This window comes from Eumetopias jubatus, unplaced genomic scaffold, assembly GCF_037043125.1.
Source record: "Eumetopias jubatus isolate StellerSeaLion01/CBP00866 unplaced genomic scaffold, mEumJub1_p1.0 scaffold_7, whole genome shotgun sequence".
NCBI classification, from domain to species: Eukaryota; Metazoa; Chordata; class Mammalia; order Carnivora; family Otariidae; genus Eumetopias; species Eumetopias jubatus.
In genome coordinates, this window is record NW_028274813.1 from 58997115 (window position 1) to 59016854 (window position 19740).

The 19740-nt window shown below is 36.8% G+C and overlaps 1 protein-coding gene across 2 annotated transcripts in view; it reads right to left on the bottom strand.

Annotated features, from left to right (window-relative positions):
• Positions 1–47: 47 nt before the first annotated feature.
• Positions 48–19740, bottom strand: part of TTC6 (tetratricopeptide repeat domain 6) — a 192799-nt gene continuing 173106 nt past the window's right edge. For both annotated transcript variants that reach the window (XM_088025049.1, XM_028103865.1), the window contains 5 exons: positions 14188–14398; positions 11199–11351; positions 9999–10169; positions 634–859; positions 48–184 (listed from right to left, as the gene is read on the bottom strand). In XM_088025049.1, the coding sequence (XP_087881175.1) occupies positions 48–184; positions 634–859; positions 9999–10169; positions 11199–11351; positions 14188–14398 (898 nt within the window). The remainder of the gene's footprint in view (positions 185–633; positions 860–9998; positions 10170–11198; positions 11352–14187; positions 14399–19740) is intronic.

Genomic DNA, 19740 nt, shown 5'->3' on the forward strand with positions numbered 1-19740 from the left:
GGGAAGAAGAACTGTATAGGCTGCTGCAGAAACCATAGTCTCTGTAATCATATCACTGAGGCATATTCTTGAAGGTTGAGTGCTTGAATATAGTCAGCCACAGCTTCCTCAATCAGACCTATTTTACCACGAACCTCTGCTCTAAGCTTATATACTAGAGCATCATCAGGCTTCAAAGACAGAGCTGTAAAAGAAAATCATTTCAAGATATGTTTTATGATAACCCTGGAAAATGGTCTCATGTTTTAAAAATAAAAATTGTACAAGAACTTTAGCATTGCTAATTTGGAAGCATTTTTCTTTAAATGCAAGTGATTATTTGGTAAAATTAAAAAGATTAAATCTCTCTAAGAAAACTAACTTGAGGAACACAGTACAATGTCTCTCCTTGAAAGGCTGGCATTGTTTATGTCTGGTTTCCCTAATGATTTTCTGTATCTCAGCTTATCCACGTTTTAAATTATTCCATGAAGGAATCCATACTGATGGCATTAAAGATATGCTATATAAAAACAGTAATTCTTATGTAAGCTTACCTAGACAGATAGACTTGATGATTTTCTTCTTTTTATTGTCTAAAAACAAACATATCAACCACTGTGATTTTACCCCCAAGTTATAAAACAAAAATACCTTTACTTAGGTCTTCCTCAGCTAGTTCATATTGCTTTAAACAACAGTATAAGTGTGCTCTGTTAAAATATACTGCAGCCCAGAAGGGACAGCTTTCAACCACATATGCAAAATCTTCTTTTGCTTCTTTGTATTTCCCTAATATTGTATTGGCAATAGCTCGATTCATGGTAGCACATTCATTTTCTGGATCAAACTTTAAAGCCATTGAGAAGTAGTCACTGGCCTGTAAAATGTGAAGATGATGATAATTTGAATATATTTTAATTGGCAGCTATATAGCAATCTGAAGCACTTTTGCTCTTAATTTAAAATAAGGACATTGGCAAGGAATTCTTAATCTCAGGAAACAAACTGAGGGTTGCTGGAGTGGTGGGGGGTGGGAGGGATGGGGTGGCTGGGTGATGGACATTGGGGAGGGTATGTGCTATGGTGAGCGCTGTGAATTGTGTAAGACTGATGAATCACAGACCTGTACACCTGGAACAAATAATACATTATATGTTAAAAAATAAAAAGAAGAAGAAGAAGAAGATAGCAGGAGGGGAAGAATGAAGGGGGGGAATCGGAGGGGGAGACGAACCAGGAGAGACTATAGACTCTGAGAAACAAACTGAGGGTTCTAGAGGGGAGGGGGCTGGGAGGATGGGTTAGCCTGGTGATGGGTATTAAAGAGGGCACGTTCTGCTTGGAGCACTGGGTGTTATATGCAAACAATGAATCATGGAACACTACATCAAAAACTAATGATGTAATATATGGTGATTAACATAACATAATAAAAAAATGCTAAAAAAATAAATAAGTAAAATAAAATAAAATAAGGACATTGGCATGCCAAGGGGGAAATGAAAGCATTTCATCCTAGATAGAGTTGAAAAAGAGGGGCATGGGGCTCCTGGGTGGCTCAGTTGGTTAAGCGGCTGCCTTCGGCTCAGGTCATGATCCTAGGGTCCTGGGATAGAGCCCCGCATCCAGGTCCGTGCTAAGCAGGGAGCCTGCTTCTCCCTCTGCCTGTGCCTGCCTGTCTGCCTACTTGTGATCTCTCTCTCTCTCTCTGTGTCAAATAAATAAATAAAATTTTTAAAAAAGAGGTGCATTGTCAGTAGACAATGTAAAAAACAATGATAAACCAGCCAAAAGTCAGTTTGCTTTTTGTTATCACCACGTGTAGACAAATCTCGATAATGTAGTGATAAAATACTACTCCTTGCTGAGGCAAAATGCTTCACTACTTACCCCTCAAATCCCACATCCTTATACAGCACCAGGAAAAGGTAAAATATAAATTAGAAAGGAAGGTCATAACAAGATAAAATGTTAGAAAATTAACATTTTTCATATAAAAGCAGAGTATCTAAGCTAAAAAGGTAAATGAATTTTCCAAATAAGACTCTAAACCATAACAAAAAGGGATAAAAACTTAGTGACACTATGAAAGTTATGAAGAAGGAAGAGAGGGAAAAAATCAACTTGTCAAGAAAATCCAAGACTCTAGATTATTCTCTACTCGTCATCGAGCTGAAAGGACCCTTCAAAGTGTGGTCTGTAGACTGGTTTTGGGGTCTCAGCCCAAGAAATCATTTACTACAGCTCTGTAAAGAGATTAAGTACAGAAACTAAGAGTAAACCATTAGTAACATTTACAGCACTTTGACGTGGCTATGACATTCCAGCGCATGAATATATTTCCAGTAACCTGTTTATATTGTGTTTTAGTAACATATTGATGAATAGTAAGTTAGAATTTTTTTAAATGTCCTTTCACCACAAATAGCTTCAGATGCTGATTAGACATCCTACTACTCAAGATAGGAATCTCTTCTCTAATTCCATGATGGATACAAATTTGGCTTCTACTTTAAAACTTACTTCACTTAAAGGAAAAGTCATTTTTAACAATACTGTGGCGTGCCCCGCCCCGGGCCTGGGAGTTGAGGTTGTGGTTCAGGATGAATGTCAGGCTCAGGTTTTGCAGCCAGGAGTCTCCTGAAATTGGCGATTCACCGGAAGGAAATTGCAGTGATCTCCTCCTCTGAATGGTAGCTGGAGTTTCAAATAGCGCACTTTCCTTCTGTCTCCTCTGGTATTGTTCAGGGGTCCCTAGTCCCTGGGGCTCTGCAGCCAGGCCTTGGGGGCCAGACCAGGTTGTTCTCCGATTTTTTACTATTCAGTGTTTCCCAACACACCACAATCTTGCTTCTATCTCCCCCTATTTTGTGAATTCCACTCTTGCTAAGGCTGTAGATGTCCTTAAGCCCAATGGACATTTTTTAGTTCTTTACTTTCGGCACATTTCTGTGGCATGGACACTTTGATCTCTCCTTCCTTTGTAAAATTCTCTGTCCTTGGGAAGGGTGTCTCTCTGGTTTTTCTCTTACCTCTCGGATCATTTTCTCTGTTTCCATCACTGAATTATTTTTCTCTTATGTTTCCCAGGGATTTGATTTCAATTCACTTCCATCAAGAGTGAAATGGAACACTGCTAGCATGGTGGCCAAGAGCTCAAACCACGGAGCCAGATTTCTACGTTCAAATCCTGGCTCCACCACTCATTATCTCTATGTCTTTGGGTGAGTAACTTTTGTACCCAGTTTTCCTGTCTATAAAATGGAAGTAACAAACAGAACTCTACTTCCAATGCTGCTTTTAGGATTAAGTGAGGTTAATATGTAAAGTATATACAAAATATCCATATATATTCAAAATATCAATTATTTTCACCTCAATTATTATTGATATATCATTTCTTCCCAGTGTCTATAAACAGAGAGACAACATAGCCCTAAGGCAATTCTCCATGAATTTTGCTCCCTCTGACTTTCAAGAGGCATTAGATCAAGATTGTATAACCCATCTCATTTTTGGATGGAACTATTCTGTATGGCAGCTAAGTGCAATTAGAAGAATCTGTTAAGAGGGTGGCAGAATTGACATCCTTCTGTGAAGAGCTTAAAGAGAATTCACTCCCGAACAGAAGGCTGGATGATCAGAATCACCAGATCATCAGAAATGAGGCAAGGAAATGACTCCAAGCAGGGCCAAGACTTTCTTCAAAAAGTAATTTAGGTTTCATTTTAGTTAACCAGTAAATGATCAATAAAGGCCACACTATTCTGTATCACAAAAGAATACTTCAATCAGGTAGGAGCCAATGCTTACCTCAGCTAAGATAAAAGAATTCAGTAACACACAATAATATGCTTAACTGTGAATAATATAACTTTCTATTACGGCTTCTAAAATATATTGCTTAGAAAATAAAATCCTATCCATTTAATGAAGTAACTTGAAGTATAGGAGTAATGGCTATGAAACAATTGAAGGCCAAAGACACCTACCACAATGATGGCCTTGATTTTTTAACAATTGGTCTAATGCCTTAATATCTGTAATTAATTAAAAAACAGATCCAGTTATTTTTTTAAAGTCACCCATAGTTCATGATGCATGCATGTAGCTCATCCAAAAGTGATTTAAAACTATTAAGTCACTAACTAATGATAAAAGAAACCAGAACATATCTAAATTTGAACCTTCTAGAGATTATTTGATCTATTGAGGGACCCTTCTTCCTGCCCCTAAATCTTCCTTCCAGGACAGTTAGAAACAAAGGTTGAGGAGGTGGGGAGCAGGGAACAGAAGCCATTTCCTCCACAAAGAGACCTCGAGCATACTAAAATATAGCATAGCTGCATAACTACTTGCAAAGTCGGCTTAACTCTGGAGGGCATGTGCACTGTGAAGCCCAAGCATCCGGTATATATCAAGACAGAGAGGACAGAACACATTTTAGATGAAATATTTGCCCAGCTAATGTGTCCCCAGTTCCAGGGAAATAGAGCCACACAAGAAAAAGAAGAAAGAAAGAAGAAAGAAAGAAAGAAAGAAAGAAAGAAAGAAAAAGAAAGAAAGAAAGAAAGAAAGAAAAAGAAAGAAAGATCAAAATTCAAATACACTTTAAATCTAACCAGTTTTATACATGATGCCCATGGAGTTATTAAGGACAAGTTTAAAAGGTGAGAGTCTCCCTCTCATATGGGTTTTAAACATTTATGGGAACAAAAAACTGACCTGGGAATATTATTTGTCTTTATCTCATTAACTAACTCCACAATGCAGAGAAACATTGCTAGGACCCAACCAGAGATGGTCTAAGACTGATGAAGTTTAAGGCAATTGACCCTGGCTTGTCCACCTGGGAAAACATTAGCCTGCCAACAGTCCACCAGGGTCTGAGCTGCAACAATCTCATTCATGCCTTATAGAATTGTACCTTTGATAATTCTCTGTCCCATCATTTAGCTTCACTACTGAGGTCAACTAAGCTCATCACAGGGCTCGCTGCCTAAGGGCATGATCTAAGCTGGGAAAGAGTAAGCACTAAACCAAGGCAATGACAGTAGTACAGAATGGAGGGCCGTATCTGAGAAAAAAATCAAGACACAAAACTGACAGGATTAGATGACTGATGGATGAAAGAAGTGAGGAAGAGAAAGATATGGTTACCGCCGATATCATAACCATGAACCTAAAATGAGAGCTTAATGTTGTCTGGTTACTACACTTCCCCAGTACGCTCACCCTACTCTCTGTAACAGTTATTTCACATTTTCTCTTTTCTCCTCAGAACTCCTAGCCACCCCGCCCCCCTTTTTAAGCGTCCACACCACTCTTACTGATAACTGATACTCATATCCCATAGAGAAAATATAGTCAATAAGTAGAAATACCTACTTGTCAAAGTCTGCCTGTCTGCATTCAACTGTGCCCCAACTCTCTGCCTTCCCTCACGACATAATCCATGGTGTGTCCTGCTCCCTTCAAAGGCCACTCCATCAGCTTCCAAACTTTAACCTCAGTTCTCAAAAGTTTCGATCCTAATTATTTCTGCCACTTTCTCCTGCCCCAACAATTTCTTCTTTTCTACTGCATTTTTTATTAACATAGGAGCATGAATCACTATCCTTCATATTTACAAAATAAAGAGAACTTCTTACCGCACTCTACCTCATTTCACTACTTCTCATTTCACTACTTCTTGTCACAGAACTTCCTGAACCAGTTGAACTGCTCTAATTCTTCAGCTCACATTTCCTCCACAACCCTTACCTACTCAAGGCTCTGTCTCACCGCTGCCGCAACAATGTTCTTGCCAAAATCATCAGGGACTTCCTCCAAGCTCCTCTTCCTTGACCTTTCCCAACAGCGTTTGACTCAGGACACTTTTCCCTTCTTAAAGCACATGATTCTCAAGATGTTATCAGACTCTGCTGTTTTTCTTCCCATCACCCTGGCTGGATGCTCTCGTCTCGGCCTACTCTCTGACATCTCCTCTCTGCTTCACTCTTAAACATTGGTGTTCCCCCAGAGCTTGCTCCTTAAACCCCTTCTCTCTTACCTACCCAGGCACTCTCAATCTCCTAGAGTCCCACGCATGTGTTCAGACTGATAGAATAATGCTTATGTGAGACTGTATTCGATGTTCATCACTACTAATATTTTCTTGTTTATTTTCTATTTCTTCCTCCAATAAAAAGTAAGTTCCATCAGAAAAAAAAGCCTTTCTTATCTTGTTTAGCTCCGCATCCTCAGGGTATTATTAATGCCTCATACGTGGCAGGTACATCATAAATATATGGAGATTGAAGGAATGAAGAACTAAGTGGTATAAGGAAGTATTTGCTGAACTTTTCCGGCAAAATAGAGACAAGAACCATAGCCTCTCGGTACATAAAGATGACCCAATGATCATTTCATTAAGGGATATGGTGGCAGTATTAGGAGGCACAAGAGAACACAGAGGTTACAGGTCTTGGAAAATGCAAGCAATAAAAACATTTTAAAATGAGTATGTCAGAGGCTCCTGGGTGGCTCAGTCGGTTAAGCGTCTGCCTTCGGCTCCGGTCATGATCCCAGGGTCCTGGGATTGAGCCCCATATCGGGGCTCAGCGGGGAGCCTGCTTCTCCCTCTCCCTCTGCTGCTCTCCCTGCTTGTGCTCTCTCTCTCTCTCTCTCTCTGCCCAATAAATAAATAAAATCTTAAAAATAAAATACAATGAGTATATCATCTTAGAAGGCAAGGGTTGTGAAAACTTGTGAGAAACACAGAGCTTGTGGTAGAAGCCTTCTCAGACTAGCTAGGCTAGAAAGGACATTTTGGAAAGTCCTTTGCCATAGCATCAAAGGGAGAGCAACTTGGATAGTTACCATGGCTCATCACCCTGCTTCCCATAAGAATCTCTGCTATTAGTCAAGGAACAAAATTTATCTCATCCAAATGTGAATAACAGAAAAGTAATTTGCCCGCCTTTGTAATAAAAACAAGGATGAGAAATGATAGCTTAATTTTTAGAAAGATAACAAAAACTCACCAGATAAAAAAGTATTGCTACAACACAGATAAAAATTATAACATAACATTTCAAAATGAACTAGAAAAAAATTGCTAAGGGAGAATTGCATTTAAGAAAAAATAAACCAGAAATGAAGGATCTCAGAAATGAGGCAGCCAGGAAGGTAAGACATGGAAATGAGATGACACTAGGAAAAAAAAATTTATTTTTTAAAAACCTGATCTATAAGGTCCACAGGGGATGATAGAGATTTCAGAGGACACAGGAAAGATTTAGAAGAGAAATGTGAAAAAGGCAAAGAAAATGAAACAAAAACTAAGATATAAAACATGAGAAAAAATAATTGGTATATAGAAGTCAAAGGGCATCTTATATATAATAATTGGCATTTATTCCCAATGAATAATGAAACAAAAAAATTTTTATACTAAATTCAACAAAACTTTTCTGAAATCTACATAATGAAAATGCACACTGTGTACTTTAAAACTGACTCCAAATGGTCAACTCTGAGACATATCTTGGCAAAACTTTTTACTTAAAAAAAGAAATCTTTGGTTATCTTGACCAAAAAAGTCACTGATAAAATAATGAAAATCAGGTTTCCATCAAAAAGATCATTTTTGACACCAACATACAAATCCAGAAAATAGGGAAACAACACTTAAGACACTCAAGGAAAGAAAAAGTGACTCAGAATTTTAAACCCAGACAAGCTGCCTTAAGTTGTAAACACTGCAGGCAAACAGCTATGAACATAAAAAAAATTCAAGGAATATTGTTCTCATGAGCCCTTTCTCAGGACTCTGCTAGAAGACCAATTTCAGGCAACTAAGAAATGAGTGGTCGGGAGGGAAACTTTGGCAAAAAGCCTGGTGATGAGAACTGAATATACTTAACTGGAGAACTAAGACTAAAATGTGAAATAAGGGTAACAAAATAGTTTGCAAATATTAAGCCCTTTGGCAGGGGAGGAATAATGAAACTCACAACAAAATGGGAGAATAGAGACAGAGTAGAAGGCTGGCACCAGCTGACACTGTAAGCTTATACATATTTAAGAATAAAAATATAATTTTTTTAAAAAAAGAATACTATTAACTAAAAACAAATGGATGAGAGGGAAGAGTAAGGGAAGAAGAGATTAAATGGCAATTTTATTGTTGTTCGTAATAGAGAAACTAAAGAAATAAGGAACTAAGAGTATAAAGGTATTTTTATAAAGGTAATCACTAAAGCAAAACTATAAACCTACTTACCTTTGAAAATAATTAAAGTAGGCCACAGAATAAAATATACCAAATACATGTACAAAGGAAATGTGACATTAAATAACAGAACTAAGATCAACCATGCCAAAATTTTATTATCATTATTATTAAAAAGTATTTTCAAATTGCTATCTAAAGCAAAATCTAACTCTATGCTGTATAAAAGAGACACAAACCTGAAATAAAGGATTCTGAACATTGAAAATAAAGAGAAGGGCAAAGGAATACCAGGCAAAAGGAAAACCAAATGAAATCAGAGGTTACGATCTTCATATCAGAATTTATTCCTAAGATCATTTTAAAGAAACAGAGAGAATTTGAAATGCATTCACAATGCATATGTAATGCGTATGAATATCTGTATAAAATAATAATGTGGCAGCAATTTTCATAAAGTAGAAATTACAAGAGATGTAAAGAAAACACTAATTTTAAGGTACTTACACCTTTCTCACTCCAAAATAAACCAAATGAAAAACAAGTGCGGCTATAGGCTAAATTAAAAACATAACTTATAAGATAGATCTTATATGGATATTTTTAACTCTATATCCTTATAGTAGAAATTCTTTTTTTTAAAACAGTTGTTTGTTTGTTTTTTTTAAGATTTCATTTATTTATTTGACAGAGAGACACAGCGAGAGCAGGAACACAAGCAGGAGGAGTGGGAGAGGGAGAAGCAGGCCTCCCGCGGAGCAGGGAGCCCGATGTGGGGCTCGATCCCAGGACCCTGGGATCATGACCTGAGCCGAAGGCAGACGCTTAATGACTGAGCCACCCAGGCGCCCAGAAATTCTTTTTTGAAAACGTTCCTGGAGTATTTTTTTTTAAGTTGGCATATACAAGACCACATTAAAACTCAATAAACTCCAAAATTAGAAAATATAAAGCCCTTCCACCTGGACATTTTAAGTGTCCTATTAATTTATTCTTTAGTCCAAGGGGAAATAACATTTCAGGTGTAACGTTTTAGGAAAGAAAAAAAATTACAGACCGAAATACATAGGATACTGCTAGAAGCAGTACTTAGGGAAATGGCCTAACCTTGACAACTCATCACAGTATAAATTAAAGGGTGACAATAAGTGAAACTTCTGACTCAGAGACAGGCAAAGAACAAGATAAGTTGAAGATAAAGAACAAAAGAGTGAATATAAATAAAAAGTTAAAATTGAGTTTGAATTATGTAAGTGCATTACAGTGCAAATAAAATAAATTCAAAATATAAAAAAATACCATCTAATAACCCAATACTTTCATTTCAGACATTCTAAAATGATTAAGATGTTATAAAACCAGAACTGACATCCTTATCGCCTCACTCCCAGTCAAATGCTCATGTGACTAAAATTTAGGAAAGGTAGCAATTAAGATGAGTTAGATAATCACATCAATGTAAAAGAGTCTTGAAGGAAGTCTGAGATTTGTCTAAGTGGGGGCAGAGAGAGGATTCTAGGCCAGAAGCTGGCAATAATGGACAGCAAGGCAATGATCCACACTTCGGGAAAGTCCAGAACAATGTTTACTGGACAAGTGTTGAATGGTTGATGATAATGAGGAGAATAAATCCATAGAGATGTGAACATGTAATAAATAATTACAAAGATTCTTATGAAAGAACTTTTTTGAAGAGAGCTAATGAATGATTAGCCTATGATGTAAGGATTGCTTTTTGAAATTCTATATAACAAAGAAAGCATTTAGTGTCAAAAATAAAATGTTAAGGAAAACTCATTACCTGAGAAAACTGCCGATGGTGAAAATAGATATTTCCTGCATTAAAGTAAGCCAGTGAATACGTGGGGTTTAGAGAAATTGCTGCTTGATAGTCTTTCATTGCATTCTGTTGTTGACCCATAAACTCGTGAATCACACCACGATTTGTTAAGAATTCTGCTGTAGTATTGATCTGCAATATAATAGTATGAGTATTTAGCATCTGAGAACAGTATGTATCTCCAATTTCATGTCTGTAAAAATGAATGTTATGAAATCTACTTGTGGGAAATGAGTAATTTTATAGTGCAGGTGAAACCCCATTAGAGCAAATATTTTGAGAAAGGACTCTGTATGAAGTTGATTCAGTGTCAACCCTTCGTTGATTTGGTCGCAATAAAAAAATAATCTTAGTGCTTTACCCAGTTCCTTTCCAAAGGATAGACATGGTTGGCAGGAAGCTTATTTGTTTGACTCCGTTACACTGGAGAATAAATTAAATAGTTAACATGCTTATTTGTCCAGGTAGTAGCAATTATCTTTCAGTTCTTTCCTTTTTTCACATCTCAAAGTTTACAAAGTCTGCCCATTTCTACAGAAACAGAATCCAAAAGCTATAAGAGAGCATTTTCTGTCACTGTATACAAAACCTGAGGGTTTTATTTGCCATTTCACTATAGAAGAATCTGGGGATTTGTGTTGTTCTTTCTTTAGTTCCTTTAAACCCAGAACATTTTTTTATGTTTTGCATTCATTTTTTATGACAAAATAATATTGATGTCCCATGAAACTATAAATTGCGTTTACTGAAAGGAATCAACATTTATCATGAGTTTGTACTTTGGATTTTAAATGTACTTCAGTTATAAAATTGGCAAGCCATAAAAACTCTTTAGGAATCTCTTAGGAAAAAAAAATATATATATTATTTTCCCTACAAGTTACTTTAAAAAGTTACAGAGAGGGGCACCTGGGTGGCTCAGTCGTTAAGCGTCTGCCTTCGGCTCAGGTTATGATCCCAGGGTCCTGGGATTCAGCCCCACATCGGGCTCCCTGCTCAGCGGGAAGCCTGCTTCTCCCTCTCCCACTCCCCCTGCTTGTGTGCCCTCTCTCTGTCAAATAAATAAATAAAATCTTAAAAAAAAAAAAAAGTTACAGAGAAGTTACATGACACTATTCATTAATTGATGCTAATGATAATATCATCTAAGTGGATTTTTACCTTTATGGCAGCATTAATATCTTGAATTGCAGCAAAATTATCACCCATCTGAAGACAGACCACAGCTCTTCCCTCATAGGCTAAGTAGCATTTTGGATCAACTTCTGTGGCAATGGTAAAGTGATTCCAAGCTTTCTGGAATTTTCCTCTGGCCTAAAAAAATTTTTCATTTACTTGAAGTAGGAAATTGTCCATAACATGACAAATGTTTATGGTTCTAACTTAATCAAATAAAGCCTTTAGTAAGGGTAAATTTATATTGTGCTAAATCTAAGCTATTTTAAACAAGGAAATAGACTGTACTCTAAGTGCATTCAATTGACTCAATTACCTCTGAGTATTTATGCTAACATTTTAATTAATTAAAATAAATCTAATTGTCAGAGTCATCTCCTATGCCAGTCTTGGACAACATAAAATCATGGCCACCATATGAAACACCAATGCTTCTGACAATCATCACCACAAAGTTTATACTGAACTCCACACACACAGGCAGAGATTGTATTTATTGCCTGGCAATGAATCTTCAGTTATACATAATATATATATATATATATATATATATATATATATATATATATATATATATAATGAACATAATAAAATAAATGTGTTGAATAAATAGAACAAACTAATAATGTGAGACCTATTTTGATAAATTGTACCGGCATCTGGAATTTTAGGGTCATTTATACATATTCCACGGAAAATGCATTCAAATCTACCAAGTTTTTGTTTATACAAACCTTAGCACCAACTGGAAAACAAGAAAAAAGTTAGGAGAGGGGCACTGTTAATTGAAAGGTATCTGAATATTTCGTAGAGAAGACCAGCTAGCAACTAAATACCTCATCAGTGTAAGGTGGTGAGTTGATAAATCCACTGAGTCCAGAGTCTGTCCTTTATTTGCATAGGCTAAAAATCCAACTTGCCAGAATCTCAGAAGCTGAGAAGCTGACTCACACTAACCAAACTGAGCCCAGTGACTCTTGCATAAAACTAATGAGATAACTACACACTGTTCCTTAACTGGCAAATCTTCTCCCTCTGGGCAAATTATGTGAAAATCAACACTGGCATAACAAATTCATTGGAGAAACAAGGAATATAAGAATATTAAGCTGCAAACAGCCTCACAGTGGGCTATCTGTCATCTGTTCCTGAAATCTGTTTTAGCTAACCTCGGTATCGCTAGTGCGAGGCACATAGTAGGAAAATCTGTTAAGTATTTTTTGAACAAATGGTTACTCTTTCCCTTGGGCAGAACTTGGATGAAGCTCTCTCTCTCTTTTCTCAGTCCTTTCTTTCCTGATTCAATCCTTCTTCCTACTGATGTGTTTCTCAGTCTTCTTTCAGGTTGATACATATCAAGTAAGCTCTTCATAAAACAAAAATCTGATGTCGTTGCTTTGGTTAATTATATTAACATTTATAACTGGCCTGCAAGGCCTTCACCTCCAGTCACTTTCCAATTCTCTAGCCTGTCCTACAACACTCACTTCCTATCATTACACTCCATCCACTTGGGCCCTCTGTCTCTTTCACAAGACTTCCTAAAGTGTTGTTCACTATGTCCTAGCTTCAGCTCTTAACTCTGACTGATTACTAGTCTTTCACACTCAATTTAAATGTTAATTTCTCAAAAATTCCTCTCTTACCCCTTAAACAAATCTAGGTTTCCTTGTTATAAGCTGTCCTAAAACCCATCCTTTTCCTTTGTATCATGAGTATAATTAAATAACTTTTCCTATGGTTGCTTGATACTCATCTCTCTATTAGGTAGTAAACTCTATAGAAGAATCAAGTATATTTGGTTCACTGCTGTATCCCTAGGCCTAGAGCATTTCTTCTCCTATATTAGGGGCTCAGTAAAATGCCTACTGAATGCAATGAATGATGATGCTAACACATTTCATTGTATTGCAGTCAGCTCTCTCTGCCTTGGGAGTCATCCTGTCTCTTCAAGTTGACTTTGGAAATTTCTACTGTGATCCAATGATGGCTAATTTAGTCTCAAAGGGAAATCTTATTTCCCTTATTAATGAGTTCTTGGGCATACCCCACTATAACCACCAATCCTAACAATCACCTCCAATGTTATTAATATTATTAGAGCAGCCAAACTCATTTTCAAATTTTTAAAAATCAACTTTAATTGCAGATTATTAATAAGAATTTCTGCAGATTATGGTAATATGAACACATTTTTTGCCTATTCTCTAAAATCTTGAATATTAAAAAAAAAGAAGAAAATTTAAAATCATTCAGTTCCTCTTCATGGAAAATATAGCATACTTGGCACTGTATTCCAAGAATGTCACTACATATTTATTAGTACAAATAGGTTGGTGAGTGCATGGGTTATGTCAGAGTGTTCCAGAAATCACTCAGAGACCTGCTTGGTAACAGACAGAGTAACACTCTCCCATCTTGCTGAAAAGACAAACACCTGGTCTCTTGCCTTCCCAGTATGGGCTCATTGCCCTTTGGAAGATGACCTAAATCCCTATACAGTGGTTGTCTGATCCACTGCGTGACTAAAGTCCACTTCAAAACTTTTGTACACTGTTTATTCTCTCTAGCTTGTCATTAATTCAACAGGACAATACCTATGGGGCCCAAGTATAAGTTAGTGAAACAAACATTAGCCACGTTCTTATATGTGAAACTCATCAGGCAAATTTCAAAAGTTGTATGTAAGAGTGGGGGTAAGGTAAGGCGGGGTACACACATTAAGGAAACTCAGGTTCAAAGGGTCCACATCTCACTAGTATGCCAGGTCCCTGGGTGTGGTCCACAGGTAAGCTCCCTGTAACTAATAAACCCCTGCAGAAGCTCTGCTCTGGATACTGATAGTAAGGGAAAGGTAAAATATACATGACCAAAGAAATAACATATATCCCAATCACCAGTAAAGGGCTAAATATATTCTTTCCCTTGTCCAAAAGATGCTTTTATGGGTTAACATGTTGTTATATAACATTACCTGCAAATTATAGCCTAGGCTAATTCTGGCTTTTACATATGTTGGATTAATGTGCAACGCTTTCAGAAAGTCCTTCTGCGCTTGTTTGGTGGCTTTCTCATGACCATATTCCATGTAAGAATTTCCCCTTCCAACGTAAGCATCCAGAAAACAGGGATTAATTTTAAGAGCCCAGGTGAAGAAATCAACAGCTTCTTCAAACTCTTTATTTCTGAAAATAAATGAAAATATTAATCCTTTCTGGTGAATTTTCTAAGTGCTTTTCTATATATAATTTTTTTCTTTTTATTGTTATGTTAATCACCATACATTACATCATTAGTTTTTGATGTAGTGTTCCATGATTCATTGTTTGCGTTTAACACCCAGTGCTCCATGCAGAACGTGCCCTCTTTAATACCCATCACCAGGCTAACCCATCCCCCTACCCTCCTCCCCTCTAGAAACCTGTTTGTTTTTCAGATAATTTATTCATGAAGATTTGCATTGACCCTTATCAAAAAAAACTTTTTATTTTTATTATCCATCATAGGAAGTAAGTTCATATAACCTAAGAAAGTCTGACAGGATCTTTGAAGATTTGGGTGAAAGGGAAAAGGGAGGTAAGAGCCATTTTTATAACAGAATATGTTGGGATGATATTTTAGAGTTCTTTTTTCAGAACTATAAATGTCTGAATGGCATTCCTGACCTTGTTTTTAACAGCTATCAGTAGCCAATACAGAAAAACATATGCTATTTTTGATGAAATACACTAGTAAAACAGATTAAAATAAATGTATTTATGTATTTAATATTTCCTTATACAATGAAAGGAACCAAATTTTTATCACACGGGAAGCCTTACTTCAGATCTTTTATAAAGGCAAATACTTTTTGTGGACACAGGAAAGGAGAAAAAAGAAAAGGTAAAATGCATTTGATTTATTAACTTGTGAATAGATGTGACCGAATGATAACTCTATCTCTCATCCTTAATTATTCTCTTGTGGTGGGGTGAGGGCTAGAGAATGAATCAGATATTTGTTCATAGGCAGAGAGAGTCACTTTTCCATTTTATATGTGTATCTGATAACTACATTCAGTCTCAACTGACATGGAGAACATCTAGGATCTTTTCCAAAAACTAGAACAAGGGAGCTAACATTGAGTAACTGCTTACTTACCAAGTACTGTGCTAAATGCTTTACCTCTTATTTCACTCAGTCCTTCCAACAATTCCTAAGCTAGTTATAATTTTCTACATTTTATAGGTTAAAAGAAAATGGCTCAGAAAAAGTTTGCACACAGTAAATAACACAGTAAGTGGTGTAGTGAGGCTCAGCAGTGTACATATCTAGGATTCAGACTCAGGTAAACCATAACTCCAAACTTCATGCTTTTCCACACAGTCATCTCTACCTCACATTCTTCGCCCTTACCATACCTGCTGCAGTTGGCACACAAGATTTACTATCTCAGCAGGGTAGTCAGAAGGAAGGAGTGAAGCTCAGACCTAAACCTGAATGTGCAGATTAATACTAATTTTTCAAAGTTGTTATGAGAAACAAATGAGCACGTGTGAAAACCATTTAGCAAAGAAACGCTCAATAAAGATTATCATCTTCTTCCCATCCTCGCCATTACTTCTCAAAAAGGTTTCAAAATTTAACAAGATGCATCACTACTTTGCTAAATTTTCCTTCACAAAATACATGGAAACAAGGGCAGCTGTTCTAGAGACTGGCATCTCCTAGATATTATGCAGGAATATCTCTTAAAGTAGTGTTTCCCAAACTTTGGCCCCTCCTTGGTGACAGTTGCCCTATGTTCTACCTACGCTATCATTTACTGAATATTTTTCTCTAAGTCAAATCACTGTTTTACTTAACACAATTTATTTCAAAAGACAACTTAATTTCAACCCCATAAATAGAAAATTAATATTTCATACCATAAACAGACAGCAACCATAATAATAAACAACTATTGGAGTTGGATACTACAGTAGTCTGCAGAAAACTGAACCTGTGGGCTGGACCGTCTATTACAAAATGTTGGAAAGATGGGAAAGACTAGCTTTTAGCTGAGACCTTCTTCTTGACGTATTCAGAAGGCTTGAGAAAGAATTTAGTTTGAAATTGAAGAGCACTTCAGTTTCTCGCAATGTGATTGAATATTTTTTAATGCCTGTCTAAGCCATGAAGAATAATTGAGGTGATTACGATATTTACTCCGTGTTTTGGCAAACACTACCCAAAAGTGGGGCATCAAGTGTTCAGCCTGAAGATTGTACAAGAATCCGCAGTGAATACCAGGAACACTTGGCTTCTGATAATTCAGACAGGCGGAAAGTGAACATTCACATATACGAGGCAGTTTATCTACTAAGTTTGCTGTGGATTGTTACTAAGAAAACACAGGTTTACTTCCCTCAGTAGCTTAGAGTGGAATTGTGCTTTTCTCCTGATAACTGGCACTATTGGAGAGGTGAGAGTTCGCTAAATAAGGGTAATAATGCCTGAGGTTGTGCTCTGTTTACAGAGATCTTTTCCTCTGTAACTCTCAATCCCTTTCACCTATTTTCCCCTTTCCCCACCCCTGTCCTCGTTGGCAACCACCAATCTGTTCTCTGTATTGATGAGCCTGTTTCTGTTTTTGTTTGCTCATTTGCCTTGCTTTTTCAATTTCCACATTTAAGTGAAATCAGGCAGTATTTGCCTTTCTCTGATCTATTGCACTTAGCATAATACTCTCTAGGTCCATTATGTTGTTGCAAATGGCAAGATCTCATTCTTTTTTATGGCTGAGTAATTCCATTGTGTGCATGCGCGGGCACATGCACGCACGCTTGTGTGTGTGTGTGTGTGTGTGTGTGTGTGTGTGTGTGTGTGTGTGTGTGTACCCTCTTTATCCATTCATCTATCCAAGGGCACTTGTGTTACTTCCATATCTTGGCTATTATAAATAATGCCACAATAAACACACAGTTGCACAGATCTTTTCCAATTAGTGTTTTTGTTTTCTTTGGGTAAATTAATGGAATTACTGGATCACACAGTATTTCTATTTTTAATTTTTTAAGGACACTCCTTAATGTTTTCCACACTGGTTGCACCAATTTATATTCTCAACAGTGTACCACAAAGGTTCCCTTTTCTCCACATCCTCACCAACACTTGTTATTTCCTGTCTCTTTGGTACTAGCTATTCTGACTGGTGTGAGGTGATTTCTCCTTGTGGTTTTAATTTGCATTTCCCTGATGATCAGTGATGTTGAGCATCTTTTCATGTACCTGTTGCCATCTGTATGTTTTCTTTGGAAAAATGTCTATACAGGTTCTCTGCCCATTTTAATCTAATTATTGGGGGGTTGGTGTTGAGTTGTATAAATTCTTTATATATTTTAGATATTAACTCTTTATCAGATATATCATTTGCCAATATCTTCTCCCATTCAATAGGTTGCCCTTTCTTTTTGTTCGTGGTTTCTTTTGCTGTGCAAAGACTATTTTGGGGACTATTTTGGTGTAGTCCCAATAGTTTGTTTTTGCTTTTGTTTCCTTTGCCTGAGGAGACATATCCAAAAAAAAAAAAAAGTCACTAAGGCTGGTGTCCAGGAGATTACTGCCCATGTTTTCTTTTGGGACTTTCATGGTTTCAGGTCTCGCATTTAGGTTTTAATCCATTTGGAGTTCCTTTCTGTGTATGTGTAAGAAAGTGGTCCAGTTTCATTCTTCTGCATGTAGCTGTCTGATTTTTCCAACAGCATTTATGAGAATCTGTCTCAAAAAGAGACTGTCTTTCCCCCCATTGTATATTCTTGCCTCTTTTATGGTAGATTAATTGATCATACAAACATAAGTTTCTTTCTGGGTTCTCTATCCTGTTCCATTGATCTATGTGTCTATTTCTGTGCCAGCACCATACTGTTTTGATGACTACAGCTTTGTAGTATAGTTTGAAATATGGGGCTGTGATACCTCCAGCTTTGTTCCTCTTTCTCAAGATTGCTTTGCATAACAAATTCCTAATCAAGAATAATTAGACAGTAGTAATTCTGTATAAAATGCATTTAGCTGATAGGTTGTTGTGCTCAGTATTTCTATCTATGAGTAACAGCAAACTATTTACTTATGATGCATACCTATGGTGATTATGTAAACTGAAATTTCCACAGCAGTCTCAGTTCTCTCATAGTTTGCTCATAAATCATTGAAATACTTCTAGTATATTAACATCCATTTGCATCATACACATTGCCCCACTCATACCCAGAAGGAAATTAAAAATCCTTTGTGAGAACATACACCAATATATGGATTATAAAATACAATCTCACCTTTTGTATAAACCAACCAATTTTAAAAGAAAAAATGAAGCAATAATTTGAAGCTACTTTTCTATACCTATCTAGTTATTATCACTAAAGTTTTGTTGTTGTTGTTATTTAATTTTAGTTAACATACAGTGCAATATTGGTTTCTGGAGTAGAATTCAGTGGTTCCTCACTTCCATAGAACACTCCCTGCTCATCACAACAAGTGCCCTCCTTAATACCCATCACCCATCTAGCCCATCCCCCACCCACCTCCCTCCATCAAGCCTCACTTTGTTCTCTATCATAAGAGTCTCTTATGGTTTGTTTCTCTCTCTCCTTTTCTTCCCCCTTCCCATATGTTCATCTGGTTTGTTTCTTAAATTCCACATATGAGTGAGAGCATATGGTATTTGTCTTTCTCTGACTGACTTATTTTGCTTCGCATAATACACTCTAGCTTCATACATGTCGTGCAAATGGCAAGATTTCATCTTTTTGATGGCTGAGTAATATTCCATTGTATATTTATATATACCACCCCTTCTTTATCCATTCATCAGTTGATAGACAAATGGACTCTCTCCATAGTTTAGCTATTTTTGATAATGCTGCTATAAACATTGGGGTGCATGTTCCCCTTCGAATATGTATTTTTGTACCCTTTTGGTAAATACCTAGTAGTGCAATTGCTGGATCATAGGGTAGTTCTATTTTAACTTTTTGAGGAACCTCCATACTGTTCTCCAGAGTGGCTACACCAGTTTGCATTCCCACCAACAGTTCAAGAGGGTTCCCCTTTCTCTACATCCTTGCAAAAATCTGTTGTTTCTTGTGTTGTTAATTTTAGCCATTCTGACCTGTGTGAGGTGGTATCTCGTCATGGTTTTGATTTGTATTTCCCTGATGATGAGTGATGTTGAGCATCTTCTCATGTGTCTGTTAACCATCTGGATGTCTTTTTTGGAAAAGTGTCTATTCATGTCTTCTGCCCATTTCTTGATTGGATTATTTTCTCTTTGGGTATTGAGTTCAATAAGTTCTTTATAGATTTTGGATAGTAACCCTTTATCAGATATGTCATTTGCAAACATCTTCTCCCATTCCATAGGCTGCCTCTTAGTTTTGTTGATTGTTTCCTTTGCTGTGCAGAAGCTTTTTATCTTGATGATGTCCCAATAGTTCATTTTTGCTTTTTTGTTTCCCTTGCCTCCAGCGACATGTCTAGTAAGAAGTTGCTATGGCCAAGGTCAGAA